The 12,587-nt window shown below is 39.0% G+C and overlaps 2 protein-coding genes across 4 annotated transcripts; both read left to right on the top strand.

Moving 5' to 3' along the window:
- The first annotated feature begins 406 nt into the window (after positions 1–406).
- On the top strand, positions 407–4,754 carry LOC122281754 (heterogeneous nuclear ribonucleoprotein 1-like). Of its 3 annotated transcripts, none has more exons than XM_043093518.1 (5): positions 407–689; positions 829–948; positions 1,232–1,458; positions 1,794–2,982; positions 4,110–4,754. In XM_043093518.1, the coding sequence occupies exons 3-5, from the start codon at positions 1,237–1,239 to the stop codon at positions 4,121–4,123; spliced, it is 1,425 nt and encodes a 474-aa protein (XP_042949452.1). In that variant the 5' UTR covers positions 407–689; positions 829–948; positions 1,232–1,236; the 3' UTR covers positions 4,124–4,754. The 3 variants fall into 3 exon arrangements, with proteins under 3 accessions (XP_042949452.1, XP_042949450.1, XP_042949451.1); XM_043093516.1 differs by having other exon boundaries at positions 409–689; positions 1,237–1,458; XM_043093517.1 differs by having other exon boundaries at positions 409–689; positions 813–948; positions 1,237–1,458.
- A 2,410-nt stretch (positions 4,755–7,164) lies between these two features.
- Positions 7,165–12,314, top strand: LOC122280628 (protein TORNADO 1). Its single transcript, XM_043091601.1, has 3 exons — positions 7,165–8,938; positions 9,071–10,311; positions 10,779–12,314. Exons 1-3 carry the CDS (start codon positions 7,435–7,437, stop codon positions 12,180–12,182), a joined length of 4,149 nt encoding a protein of 1,382 aa, XP_042947535.1. The 5' UTR covers positions 7,165–7,434; the 3' UTR covers positions 12,183–12,314.
- Positions 12,315–12,587: the final 273 nt, after the last annotated feature.

The raw sequence follows: 12,587 nt of genomic DNA, 5'->3' as shown, positions 1-12,587 counted from the left end.
TTTGTAAAAGTAGTAAGGTCCAATTGGTATAAAACTTATGTGAGGATTTTTCTTTTGAATGCTGGGTCCATTGATGATTAGATGAAAATGTATTTTATTGTTATAACATGTTTGTAAATAAGAAAATGAGATTTTTTTTTTTACTGAAAAACATAGTTTGATGTGTTTTTTGAATTAATGCTTTGTGTTAGTGAAGGAATAAAGAATTAATTCCCTTTCATATACAGACTTTACAATAGTCCAAGAGAATGTTCAAAGACAAAAAAATGTTTCTTTGCAATCCATGCGAACAATGTCATCTGCAACTGCCTGTGTTTAATTATTGTTACATCTCACAAGGCCTCATTCAAAAACCCGAATAATATAAATAGTTTTTTATTCTTTTTTCTTGTGAAAAAATAAAAAAATCGTCAACTCTTGTCATCCAGCTTGCCTCCTCCAAATATTCTTACACCAGAGGATTTTGCCTCTCTTTCTCTCTCTGTCTGTCTCTCTCTATTTATAAATTGTGAAGCCCATCTTCAGCTACAAATTCTATTACTTTTGATTTAATTAAGGGAAGTGGAATAACCAACAAAAAGATAAAAAAGACACAGAGAGAGAAATATAGAGGATGAGCTCATCCTCTGTTTCCATTTCCATTATTCCTCTTCTTAGATCTTAGTATTCTCTCATTTCCTCATCCGATGGTAAAATTCTCTTTTTGGTTCTATCTTTCCACCTTCTCCTTGATCTCTTGTGGAAAATTGAATCGTTGTTTTAATCTGGCTCCTTGATCCACCTAATTTTTGTCATTCTGTGCTTAATTTTAGTTTGTTGGGTCATTAGGAATTCTTGGTTGTGGTCTGATTGCTGCACAAGGATCCGATGCTACCAAATCGATTGTGATAATACCCACTTCGTGTTTTGATCGGAGCACCAACCCGGATATCTGAATTTCCATTGAAGGTATGGATTTTGTTGATTGATTGTTCTATCCGCATTTTGGTCATGTTTTTTCGATCTTGTTGACAAAGACTCAATCTTCTTAGTTGCGTCAAATTGTAAGATTTTTACCCATTTACGTAATTTTATGATTTGAGACTCGTTTGGATGCCGAACGTTATTGCTTCTTTGTGAATTATGAGTCTTTTTGGTGGATTGTCTAAATAGAATTCATTTAGGTGATTTTTTTAGTTGTTTAATTATTTAAGTAGCGATAAACGAGGCAATTGGTGATGGTTGTTTGTAGAACAGATGGAATCAGATCTTGGAAAGCTCTTCATTGGTGGTATTTCTTGGGACACAGATGAAGAACGTCTTAAAGACTATTTTAGGATATACGGGGAGGTGGTTGAGGCCGTGATCATGAGAGATCGTGCCACCGGTCGTGCTCGTGGCTTTGGTTTCGTAGTCTTTGCGGATCCTGTTGTTGCAGAAAGAGTCATCATGGATAAGCACGTGATTGATGGTCGCACAGTGAGTGGTTTATTTGCAAATGCATACGTTTTGCATCATGGGTTTAATTGGCATTCTGTTAAATTTCTTTTTTGATACTAGAGAATGTTCACTCCTGTATTTCTAGGACCAATCCCAATTAGGTTGTGAATCCCCATTTTTCATACTGAGTTACAGGTTGGAGTCATCTCTCTCTCTCTCTCTCTCTCTCTCTCTGTGTGAGAGTTTGAGATTTTCTGTAGCTTTGAGTTATTATGATCTAAATTGAATACAGTTCTCCCCCCCTCCCTCTCTCTTCTGTGAAAATGAAAATGAATGCAATTATTAATTTAGTTACTGGTTCTCTCAAATCTCAGGTTGAAGCAAAGAAGGCTGTTCCTAAGGATGATCAGCACATTTTAAATAGAAACACTGGTAGTTTTCATGGTTCTCCAGGTCCTGGACGTACAAAAAAGGTTTTTGTTGGAGGTTTAGCATCTACTGTCACAGAGAGCGACTTTAAGAGATACTTTGATCAGTTTGGTACAATTACTGATGTTGTAGTTATGTATGATCACAACACCCAAAGGCCAAGAGGCTTTGGCTTCATCACCTATGATTCTGAGGATGCAGTGGATAGAGTGCTGCATAAGCAATTTCATGAACTGAATGGTAAGATGGTTGAGGTCAAGAGGGCGGTCCCCAAAGAGCTATCCCCAGGGTCCAGCCGAAGCCCTCTTATGGGATATAACTATGGTTTGAATAGGGCCAATAGTTTCCTTAACAGTTATTATAATGTGAGCCCAGTTGGAGGTTACGGAGTCAGGATGGATGGTAGGCTTAATCAAGTTGCTAGTAGTCGAAGTGGGTTTTCCCCATTTGGTACAACTGGTTATGGAATGGGTTTGAATTTGGAGCCAGGGCTGAGCTCAAGCTATGGTGGCAATTCCAACTTTGGTAATGGTCTTGGATATGCACGGATGTTGAGTCCTTATTATAGTGGCAATTCAAACAGGTATAGTACTCCTATTGGGTATAGTGGGGGTAATGGAAGAAACAATTCTCTTTTAAACTCAACCACTCGGAATGTCTGGGGAAATGGGGGTCTTAGCAATGCTGCAAACCCTTCCAGCCCTGGTACTTACTTGGGCTCTGGAAGTGGGGCTTTTGGAGTTTTTGGGAATGGCAGTGCAAACTGGGGCCCTTCCCTCGTTTCCACCCATGGTGGAGGGAGTCCTCCTAGTTATACTAGTGGGAGTATTGGTTATGGCAGTGGAGACAACAGCTTTGGGTTGGGAGGGGGAACGTATGGAAGAAACAGTGGCTCTGGTGTAGCACAATCATCAACATTCGCTGCACCAACTGGAGTCTATGAGGGGTCATATGGTGATTTGTATGGTAGTGGTTCAGTTTATGGTGATTCAACTTGGCGGTCTGCCACTCCTGAGCTAGATGGGTCTGCCTCATTTGGTTATGGGCTTGGCAATATATCTTCAGATGTCCCCACCCAAAGTTCTGAGGGTTATATTGGAAGTTACAATGTTACAAGTAGACAACCAAATAGAGGTAACACTTTTGCTTGATTAAATGACCTATGGTCAAGTTCTCTGATCTTAGTTTGGTTTATAATCAAAAGCACATTGAAAGAGAAGTAGATAACCTAGAAATTAACTTTCTAGTTAAACTTTATGACTTCAGAAGAAAAACTTTCTATTGCTGTAAGTTTCACAATGCCTGCTGGGCTAACTTTCCTTATGCTCATGTGTATTTTCCTCAAATCAGACCTATCCAACTCGCAATAATAATTAGGGAAAGGACTCTGACAGCATACTTTGACTCATTGTGCATGCTGTGCTCATATCTTGGCATATAAAGTAGCTCTTAATAGTTTCTGCAAGCTTTTGCTAGAATCCAGATAGATATCTGACCTTAATTCCCCATATGCCCATTTTACTGCTGAAAATCCATAAAACTAAAACTTGACTCTGATGCAAATATTAGAAGCAATCCACTATTTTAGTTGAGATTTTCTCTTATACTTATTGCGTACACAGTCACCTCTCTCTCTCTCTCTCTCTCTACTGTTATATAGAAACTTTGAAGCTAATGCTTTGCATGACTTAGCATTGAGAGCCCTTTGTCTAGAATCCAAATAGATATCTAACCTTAATTCCCCATATGCCCATTTTACTGCTGAAAATCCAATTCCATAAAACCAAAACTTGACTCTGATGCAAATATTAGAAGCAATCTACTATTGTAGTTGAGATTTTCTCTTACACTTATTATGTACACAGTCACCTCTCTCTCTCTCTCTCTCTCTCTCTCTCTCTCTCTCTACTGTTATATAGGAACTTAAAAGCTAATGCTTTGCATGACTTAGCATTGAAAGCCCTTTGTCTAGAAAGTGGACTCCTTTTGTTTCTCTCCCTTTAACATTATGCTCATGCTACAGTTGTGCATGGTATATTCCCGCATGCTGCACACATTTGCTGATCTAGGGCCATTTAATGCCCAATTCTTTTTTTGTTAATAAATAATGGAACTGAATACTCTGATTTATCCAAAACTCAAAGTTTAGCTTCCGACTATCTGATGGTTTGACAGTTGGCACTTACATTTTGATCTCTATTGTTTCTTCAGTACAAATGTAGTTATATTCACAGCTAATGATATTTTATCCCTTGCTTCAGGAATTGCCACATAGGAGATTTGTTATTTGGACAGTGCATTGTAATGGTAGGTGAAGAGAATATGATCAAACAGGTGAAGGATTGTGAATTTCATACATCCCCCTTTTTAAGATAATTTAGCTTACAAGGAAGTTGATCGTATAAAGCTAACGAGGATCCTTGATTTGAGTATACTTATTCAGAGAGAAAGCAGTTGCAAGGTATTTTGTGTAAGGTTTGGGATTTCTTTCTTCTTTCTTCAGAACTTAGGTTCCTTTCATGGAATTTGGTTGAGGTGTAAAATCAGATTGCGGGATATATACTCTGGAAAATTGGTTCCAATTAATGTATCGTGCATCTCTGATGAGGCACGCCAGCGGTATTGTGTTAAGAAAAAATAGAGTATTGATTTTTATTTTATTTTTCCTTTTTAACCGGTGTAATGCCTGGCAAAGTTGCTGGCTTTTGTCATGTCTTCCTTTGTTGGGATTTGTTTCTCTCAGTTTGTACGTAAGGTTCAGTTTGATTTACTAGTGTGAAACATTAGAGGGATGCCCTTCTAGGATCCCATCAAATAAGTTACTGAACATTTCGATTCATTTTTTAATTGGACATTTACACAAAAGTTTATACCTGAAATGCCAATGAAATGAATGCTTGATTTCACTCCTGTTTCTTATGGTGATAATCCTGATCACCCTAACTGACAATGAAATGCTAAAACTCTTTTACTTGTTTTTTTCTTCATAAAAATCCCAACTATTTAGTATTTAGGCACGCTACTACATCCTGGAATAGTCAATTTAATTCCATGTGTTCGATAACCTGACCTGGTTTGAACACTTGGAACCCTGGATTATGATTCGTTTTATAGCTTTTGTAGCTGTGCCTTTTCTGTTTGTGATCTTCTGAGGCGACTTTGTGTGGTCTTACTGACTATTATCCTTACTTTCAAAGATTAGGATTTGGGATAGGCTTGGCTTTGCTTGGGCTCTCACATCAATTTCATCTGGATTTTCTTTCTTAAATGCTTCAAAAAAGATGCATCTCTCTCTCTCTCTCTCTCTCAACTGACGTAGTCCGAGTGCAAGGAGGACTCTTGGAGTTAGTAGTTGTCAATATAGTCAGTCTTATCTAAACAACTTAGTAGTAATTATCAATAAGGGTTGAATGCCCATGCAGAGGTTATCGTTTCCTAGTTCTAGTATGTTAGTATCTTAGTTGCAGTTTTGACGTTTATTTAAGGATCTTGGCACTTTTTGATGATTGAATAAAATTACATATTGGATCCTGAGATGGTAGCAATCTGGTGAGACACCAGAAGTGTGCAAGTTATATTTTATTTATAGTATTGGGAGGTCCTGCGTCTCTCACACGCAAACGTCAAAGAGGCTTCTGAAATCCAGGGCCCTACTTTTGACAATGTTGAAAAGCATGCTTGAACTTCATTGTCTTTGATGGATTCTAGATGGCTTATACAATTATCTATCTATTTTGAATTGTCACCATTAATAACCCAAATAAGGTCTTATTTACTTCTTAACAAGTTTGTTAATTTTGGAAATCATCATGCCTTAAAGTATCAACCCCTCTTACCGACCCTAATGTTCGAAAACTTTAATTATCTTCCGCAACATGATTATTCGCACTCCCAAATATTTGCCAACCTGTGAAACATAATCTCTGGAAGTGTTATATTCTTGTCTACATGTATGGATTTATTATTGAGGGTTTTGATCATGGGGACCCTTTGCACGCCAAACAGAGCCAGGTGCCTTGAATCTTGGATGCTATTTTCTAGTTGCTGCCAGGAAAGAACCATGATTAATTTAGCTGATATTCTAGGACTCGTTTGGCAGTTTCGCAAGAATAAGTTCGTTCTGATTTATGTTTGAATAAAAGTCTGATTTTTTTTCCACCTATGATTTATGTTTAATGTAATTCTATAATTTCGTCTTCTGGGCATATGTGAGCATTTCATAGTATGCAAAATTGTTTCGAAGTTTGGTTCATAATGGGTGTAAAACAATATCAGGAGGATCGTTGCTCCAAACATGTCCTTAACAGTATGTTTGAGGAGTTTTGTTATATATAAACACAGTCATGCACTAATCTGTATATCAATACTGATTTATTCATATTTAAAATTTAAATCAACATTATTTTTAATAAAATTTACTTTTTGATTAATTACATTATATTAATATATAGATTAATATATAATTATATTGATAACTATATTTTTCCATGATTGAGATCCCTTGAAGAGAGGTTAATTTGTCCAGCTCAGTTTCCGTAAGGCTTTTATCTGATATTCTGTTCTTTGCAATGGTCCCGATGGGAAAGCAAGATAAAAGAAAGCGTAGGATCCCCTAACATTACAAAAGGTCAATAAAGTAGACATCCGTGTTTCTAGCCCCGAGGCTCCAGATTCATCTAATGATAAATGGCGTTTTGATCTACAGTCCGTCTCAATTATCTTATATTATTTAATTATTATAATTTTTTAAATTTTTACATAAAATATATAATAAATAATTTAACTATTTAAAATTTTAAAATAATAATAATATTAAAAAATAATATTTTAATAATATTTTATTTAATTTTCATCTTATCTCAACTAACCATCCAAAGTGCCGAGTTCCATCTAAACTCCAAGTGCCGACACGAGCGACACATTCAGTGGTGATCAATTCTCAGATGAGCAATCAGCGAGTAATCACGTGGTTCAGATACAGCTGATCATCAATACTAATGCATTATCATGCACACATAATAACTGCAAAACATTGAAACTACCCCCAATGTCTTTTAGATTTCTACAGTGGAAAAGACCCACCTGTTTTGTGATGTTCCGTATTTAATCTGTACTTATGCTTTCCTGTTTTAAGTCTGTAGTATGAGTAAAACTCTTATTCAGTTCTCTTAATATGATCAAGCTTGATTAGAAAAAAAATAAAAAAACTGCAAAACATTGATGGGAAATATTTGTTTGAAAAAATCATACCTTTGGAATAAGTTTATCGGCTTTTTGGTGACTTTGGTAGAAGGTTGCTCCAAGGAATACCCTTTTTCCTCTTTGTGGGAGAGTGTGGAAAGGAATACTTCAGAAAAAAGCTGAGAATATGACATAAAACAGCATCAGTGCGTGAGTGGCTCAATCAATTCCTTCTCTCGCGGACAACATTGTCAATTCGAGACACAAAAGGCAACATTGTTAATACCCAACATTCAAAGCCCTTGAATATATTGATGATGAAAGGCTCTTAGAGATCATGGATTTCTAGAGCGCTACCAAAGGAAACCGATTTCTCTTACCTTGAACAGAGTTCTCACCATAATCATGGCATCAAATCAGAACCTCAGAGATCTCCAGTGGGTTCTGCATGCAATCAAATCCGAAAGCCTCAACCTACACAACATCTCCTTCTACCTTTCTCAACCAACTTCAGGCTGTTACCAAGAAACAGAAAACTCTATGAATATAAACATCTCCAAGGACAGCCTTCCACACTTCTCCAACCTCCTCACAGTATTAGGAACAGCCCAAAACATCCAATCAACTCTGATAAACTTGGAGTTCCACCGAGTTGAATGGGAGTTACAGCAAGTACTAAATGTTGGCGTGTTGCTTGACAATAGCTCGAGCATTAAGCAAGTTGCTTTTCGAAGAAACAGATTCCGAACAGAATGTTTATCGCAGTTCTCTGAGATCCTTCAGAGAAATAAAGTGATCAAGGAGATCATGTTTTCTGAATCAGGTATCGGCTATGCTGGAGCTGGGATTCTTGCTTCGGCACTCAAGGTTAATGACAGTTTGGAAGAATTACAGATATGGGAAGACTCAATTGGTTCGAAAGGAGCAGAGGAGCTCTCAAAGATGATCGAAGCAAACTCAACACTGAAGCTTTTAACAATATTCGACTCAAAATCCCTTACAGCAACCCCACTTATTTCAGCAGTTTTAGCGAGGAACAGGGCCATGGAAGTTCATGTTTGGAGTGGACAAAATGGAGAAAAAAGTTCAAAGGTCGTCGAGTTTTCACCTGAAAACAGCACACTTCGTATATACCGTCTCGACGTTTCAGGTGCTTGCAGGGTTGCTTGTGCACTTGGGTGGAACTCAACGGTCAAGTCACTTGACATGACTGGAGTCCGGCTAAAATCACGGTGGGCTAAGGAGTTTCGATGGGTTTTGGAACAGAATAATAGTCTTAAAGAGGTAAGCTTGTCAAAGACTTGCCTCAAAGACAAGGGAGTCGTATATGTTGCGGCTGGACTATTCAAGAACCGGAGTTTGGAAAGCTTATATCTAGATGGAAACTGGTTCAGCGGAATTGGTGTGGAACATCTACTCTGCCCTTTGAGCAGGTTTTCCGCACTCCAATTCCAAGCCAACATTACTCTGAAGTCTGTAACTTTCGGAGGACGGAGAACGACAATGGGAAGGGATGGGCTTGCAGCCATTTTGCAGATGCTAACAACCAATGAAAGTGTGACCCGGCTTGGAATATACGATGATGAGAGTTTGAGACCGGATGATATTGTCAAAATCTTCAAAAGCTTGGAGAGGAATGCCACTTTGAGACACTTGTCTTTGCAAGGCTGCAAAGGGGTTCGAGGAGAGTTGGTGCTTCAGACAATTGTGGAGACATTACACATAAATCCTTGGATTGAAGTCATTGATCTCTCAAGAACACCGTTACAGAATTCAGGGAAGACTGATGGAATTTATCAAAGACTGGGTCAGAATGGGAAGACTGAACCAGAAATGGATTTGCTAAAGGACATGCCATTTACGGTGCCCAAGAGCTGTAGAGTTTTCTTCTGTGGGCAAGAATATGCGGGTAAGGTTGTGAACTATTTAGGGGGACTGGTCTGAGTTGGTTAATGAGCTGAATTTAACCCCCGTATGTTCTTCTAGAACTCAAGACACAAAAATGAAATAATCAATCTTCTGGATTTTTTTTGTATTTCAGGTAAGACCACACTATGCAATTCCATATCACAGAATTTCCCTTCTTCAAAAGTGCCCTACATGGACCAAGTTAGAACTCTAGTCAACCCAGTTGAACAAGCTATTAGAACAAACGGAATGAAGATAAAAACTCTCAAAGATGAAGACACAAAGATTTCAGTATGGAACCTTGCAGGTCAGCATGAATTCTATTCTCTCCATGATCTCATGTTTCCAGGGCACGGGAGTGCATCGTTCTTCTTGGTCATATCCAGTTTATATAGGAAGCCCAACAACAGAGAACCAAAGACTGCAGCTGAAATAGAAGAGGACCTCCAGTATTGGCTCAGGTTCATAGTTTCGAACTCGAGAAGAGCAGTCCAACAATGCATGCTACCAAATGTAACTATAGTCCTGACACACTATGATAAAATCAATCAAGCGTCACAAAACTTGCAGGCAACTGTAAATTCTATTCAGGGTCTGCGAGACAAGTTCCAGGGGTTTGTGGACTTCTATCCAACTGTATTCACAGTTGATGCAAGGTCATCTGCATCGGTCAGTAAACTCGCTCATCACCTTCGGAAGACCAGCAAAACAGTTCTCCAGAGAGTTCCTCAAGTTTATCAACTCTGCAATGATCTGATTCAGATCTTATCAGACTGGAGATCAGAGAACTACAATAAGCCAGCAATGAAGTGGAAAGAGTTCGATGAACTTTGCCAAATTAAGGTTCCACCATTAAGAATCTCAAGACATGATAACAAAACGAGGGTTGAAATGAGGAGGAGGACTATTGCTACTTGTCTTCATCATATGGGAGAGGTCATTTATTTTGATGATCCCGGGTTTTTAGTCTTAGATTGTGAGTGGTTCTGTGGTGAAGTGCTTGGCCAGCTGATAAGATTAGATGATAGAAGGCAAAGCTCCGTGGAGAATAATGGATTCATCAGTAGGAAAGAATTGGAGAAGATTCTGAAAGGAAATTTGCAGAGTCAGATTCCGGGAATGGGTTCAAAGGTGTTTGAGAACTTGGATACCAGTGACCTTGTGAGGATGATGCTGAAACTGGAACTCTGTTATGAACAAGATCCATCAGATCCAAATTCTCTCCTATTGATCCCCTCGATTCTTGAAGAAGGCAGAGGAAGGCCACAGAGATGGCAGTTAAGCACACCTGACTGCCTTTATGCAGGACGGCATCTTGAGTGTGACGATTCAAGCCACATGTTTCTCACACCAGGATTCTTCCCTCGTTTACAGGCAACAATTCCTCTGCTCAGTCCTCACCTCCACCCTCTCTCTTCTTTTTTTTTCCTTTACGTTTTAAAGTTTTTCCTTAAACAGTCTGTTTAACTTCTTACAGTTACTGATTATACTTGACAAAATTGATTATGAGCTTTAGAGTAAAGCATACAAAGCAATAGACAGAAATCCAGAACCTCTTTTTTTTTTAATGGGAAATGACTTCTTGGAGTCCACTTCCATGTCTCTTCAGGGTATGTGTATCTGTAGAATATAAGACGGTAGGTTAAAGAAGGATAACTTTCAAATCATATCAAGCAGTTGTATCAGTTGTTTTGCTTACCGCTTGAGACTATCTTGAATGAGCATTGTCAGTTATGTTCCATGAGAGTATCCAACTCTAATCCTTTACCTACAATGAGATAAAATCCCCCATATCTGTCGGCTCTATTTTATAATCTAACTTAGATTATTTGGAAACCCAGGTGCATCTCCATAACAGAATCCGGGGTCTGAGGAACCAACATGGAGCAACTTACAGTCTTGAGAAGTACCTCATCTCAATAAGTATCAACGGAATCTACATCAGAATAGAGCTTGGAGGACAGTTGGGTCACTACATTGATGTCCTCGCATGCTCAACCAACAACCTGACAGAGACCCTTCGACTCATCCAGCAGCTCATAATTCCGGCAATCCAAAGCCTCTGCCATGGGATAATTTTGACTGAGAATGTCATGCGGCCAGAATGTGTGCGAAATCTGACACCCCCCAGATACAGGAAAACTCAATTTGTGTCTTTGCAACAATTGAAACAAGCACTGCTTTCCGTTCCTGCGGACAGCATGTATGATTATCAACATACCTGGAGTTCAGTGTCAGACTCTGGCAGGCCTATCCTCGGAGCCGGTTTTGATTTGGCTAGAGAGCTACTATCAGATGATGACTTTCGGGAAGTACTGCATCGAAGATATCATGACCTATATGACCTTGCCGTGGAATTGCAAGTCCCACCAGAGAACAACCAAGATGGACCAGATCACCCATTATCTACAAGTGATGAAACAGACAAAGTTGAAGCAACGTTTGGCGGTATTGCCAAGGGAGTAGAAGCCGTTTTGCAGAGACTGAAGATTATTGAACAAGAAATAAGAGATTTGAAGCAGGAGATCCAAGGATTGAGATATTATGAACACAGACTCCTCATTCAGCTTCATCATAAAATGAACTACCTGGTGAACTACAATGTCCAACTGGAAGAGAGGAAAGTACCCAACATGTTCTATTTTGTCAGAACAGAAAACTACTCAAGGAGATTGGTCACAAACATGATTTCTGGGATGACTGCACTCCGGCTTCACATGCTATGCGAGTTCCGACGAGAAATGCATGTCGTTGAAGATCAGATGGGCTGTGAACTGATGCAAGTCGATAACAGGGCTGTAAAATCTTTGGCTCCATACATGAAGAAGTTCATGAAACTGTTAACGTTTGCTCTAAAGATAGGAGCCCATCTAGCAGCTGGGATGGGAGAGATGATACCGGATTTGAGCAGGGAAGTTGCCCACCTGGCTGACTCTTCCCTTATTTATGGGGCAGCAGGAGCAGTTGCAGCTGGGGCGGCTGGGACTGCAGCTATGGGACGGGTGCAGGGGATTAGGAACAGAGGCAGGGCCATAGAAGGCTCTAGGGATATTCAGCAAGATCAAAGAACAGCGCAGCAATGGGTCGTGGATTTTTTAAGGGAGAGGAGATGCTCAACTGGAAAGGACATTGCAGAGAAGTTTGGATTATACAGAGTGAGATACAGGGACGATGGCCAGATTGCTTGGGTCTGTAGGAGACATATGAGCATCAGAGCAAATGAAATAATGGAAGTTCCCATCTGAAATTTCGCAGAATCTTAGGAATGGCAAATGAAATGGCTTGGTTTCTTCTTTATTATCCATCCAATTATTTCTATGAAGTATTCCAGACAGTAGAAGTGTTTCAATGAATTTTAACGCTCATGGTTCTTTGCTTGTTCCTGTGGATTTTCACCTTCACAAGTTTCTCAGGCAGCACTAAAAAGATTACGTGATTTTCTGTAGCTAGATGAAACGATTTACATTTTTTACAAAAATTAACAGAGATGATCGAAATGGAACTCCCGATACAAGTTGTGGGTCAAAGTCTCAAAGATGGTATTACGGATAAAGATATGTAAAGTCCCAGGATCAGGAATCTAATTCATGCTATATGGTCGAAAGCGAAATCTTGGATGCCTTGGCCTAATAGACTTTTAGCTTTGAATC

The sequence above is a fragment of the Carya illinoinensis genome, chromosome 11 (genome assembly GCF_018687715.1).
Source record: "Carya illinoinensis cultivar Pawnee chromosome 11, C.illinoinensisPawnee_v1, whole genome shotgun sequence".
NCBI classification, from domain to species: Eukaryota; Viridiplantae; Streptophyta; class Magnoliopsida; order Fagales; family Juglandaceae; genus Carya; species Carya illinoinensis.
The sequence above is the reverse complement of the archived record's forward strand: the minus strand, read 5'-3'. Positions and strand labels throughout refer to the sequence as shown.

What these genes read in the sequence shown, in the direction of transcription:
- LOC122281754 (XM_043093518.1), top strand. Translation starts at nt 1,237, where the DNA reads ATGGAATCAGATCTTGGAAAGCTCTTCATTGGTGGTATTTCTTGGGAC. An exon ending in ACGTGATTGATGGTCGCACA is followed by an intron (nt 1,459 to 1,793) that starts GTGAGTGGTTTA and finishes CTCAAATCTCAG; the next exon opens with GTTGAAGCAAAGAAGGCTGT.
- LOC122280628 (XM_043091601.1), top strand. Translation starts at nt 7,435, where the DNA reads ATGGCATCAAATCAGAACCTCAGAGATCTCCAGTGGGTTCTGCATGCA. An exon ending in CTGTGGGCAAGAATATGCGG is followed by an intron (nt 8,939 to 9,070) that starts GTAAGGTTGTGA and finishes TTTGTATTTCAG; the next exon opens with GTAAGACCACACTATGCAAT. An exon ending in GATTCTTCCCTCGTTTACAG is followed by an intron (nt 10,312 to 10,778) that starts GCAACAATTCCT and finishes TTGGAAACCCAG; the next exon opens with GTGCATCTCCATAACAGAAT.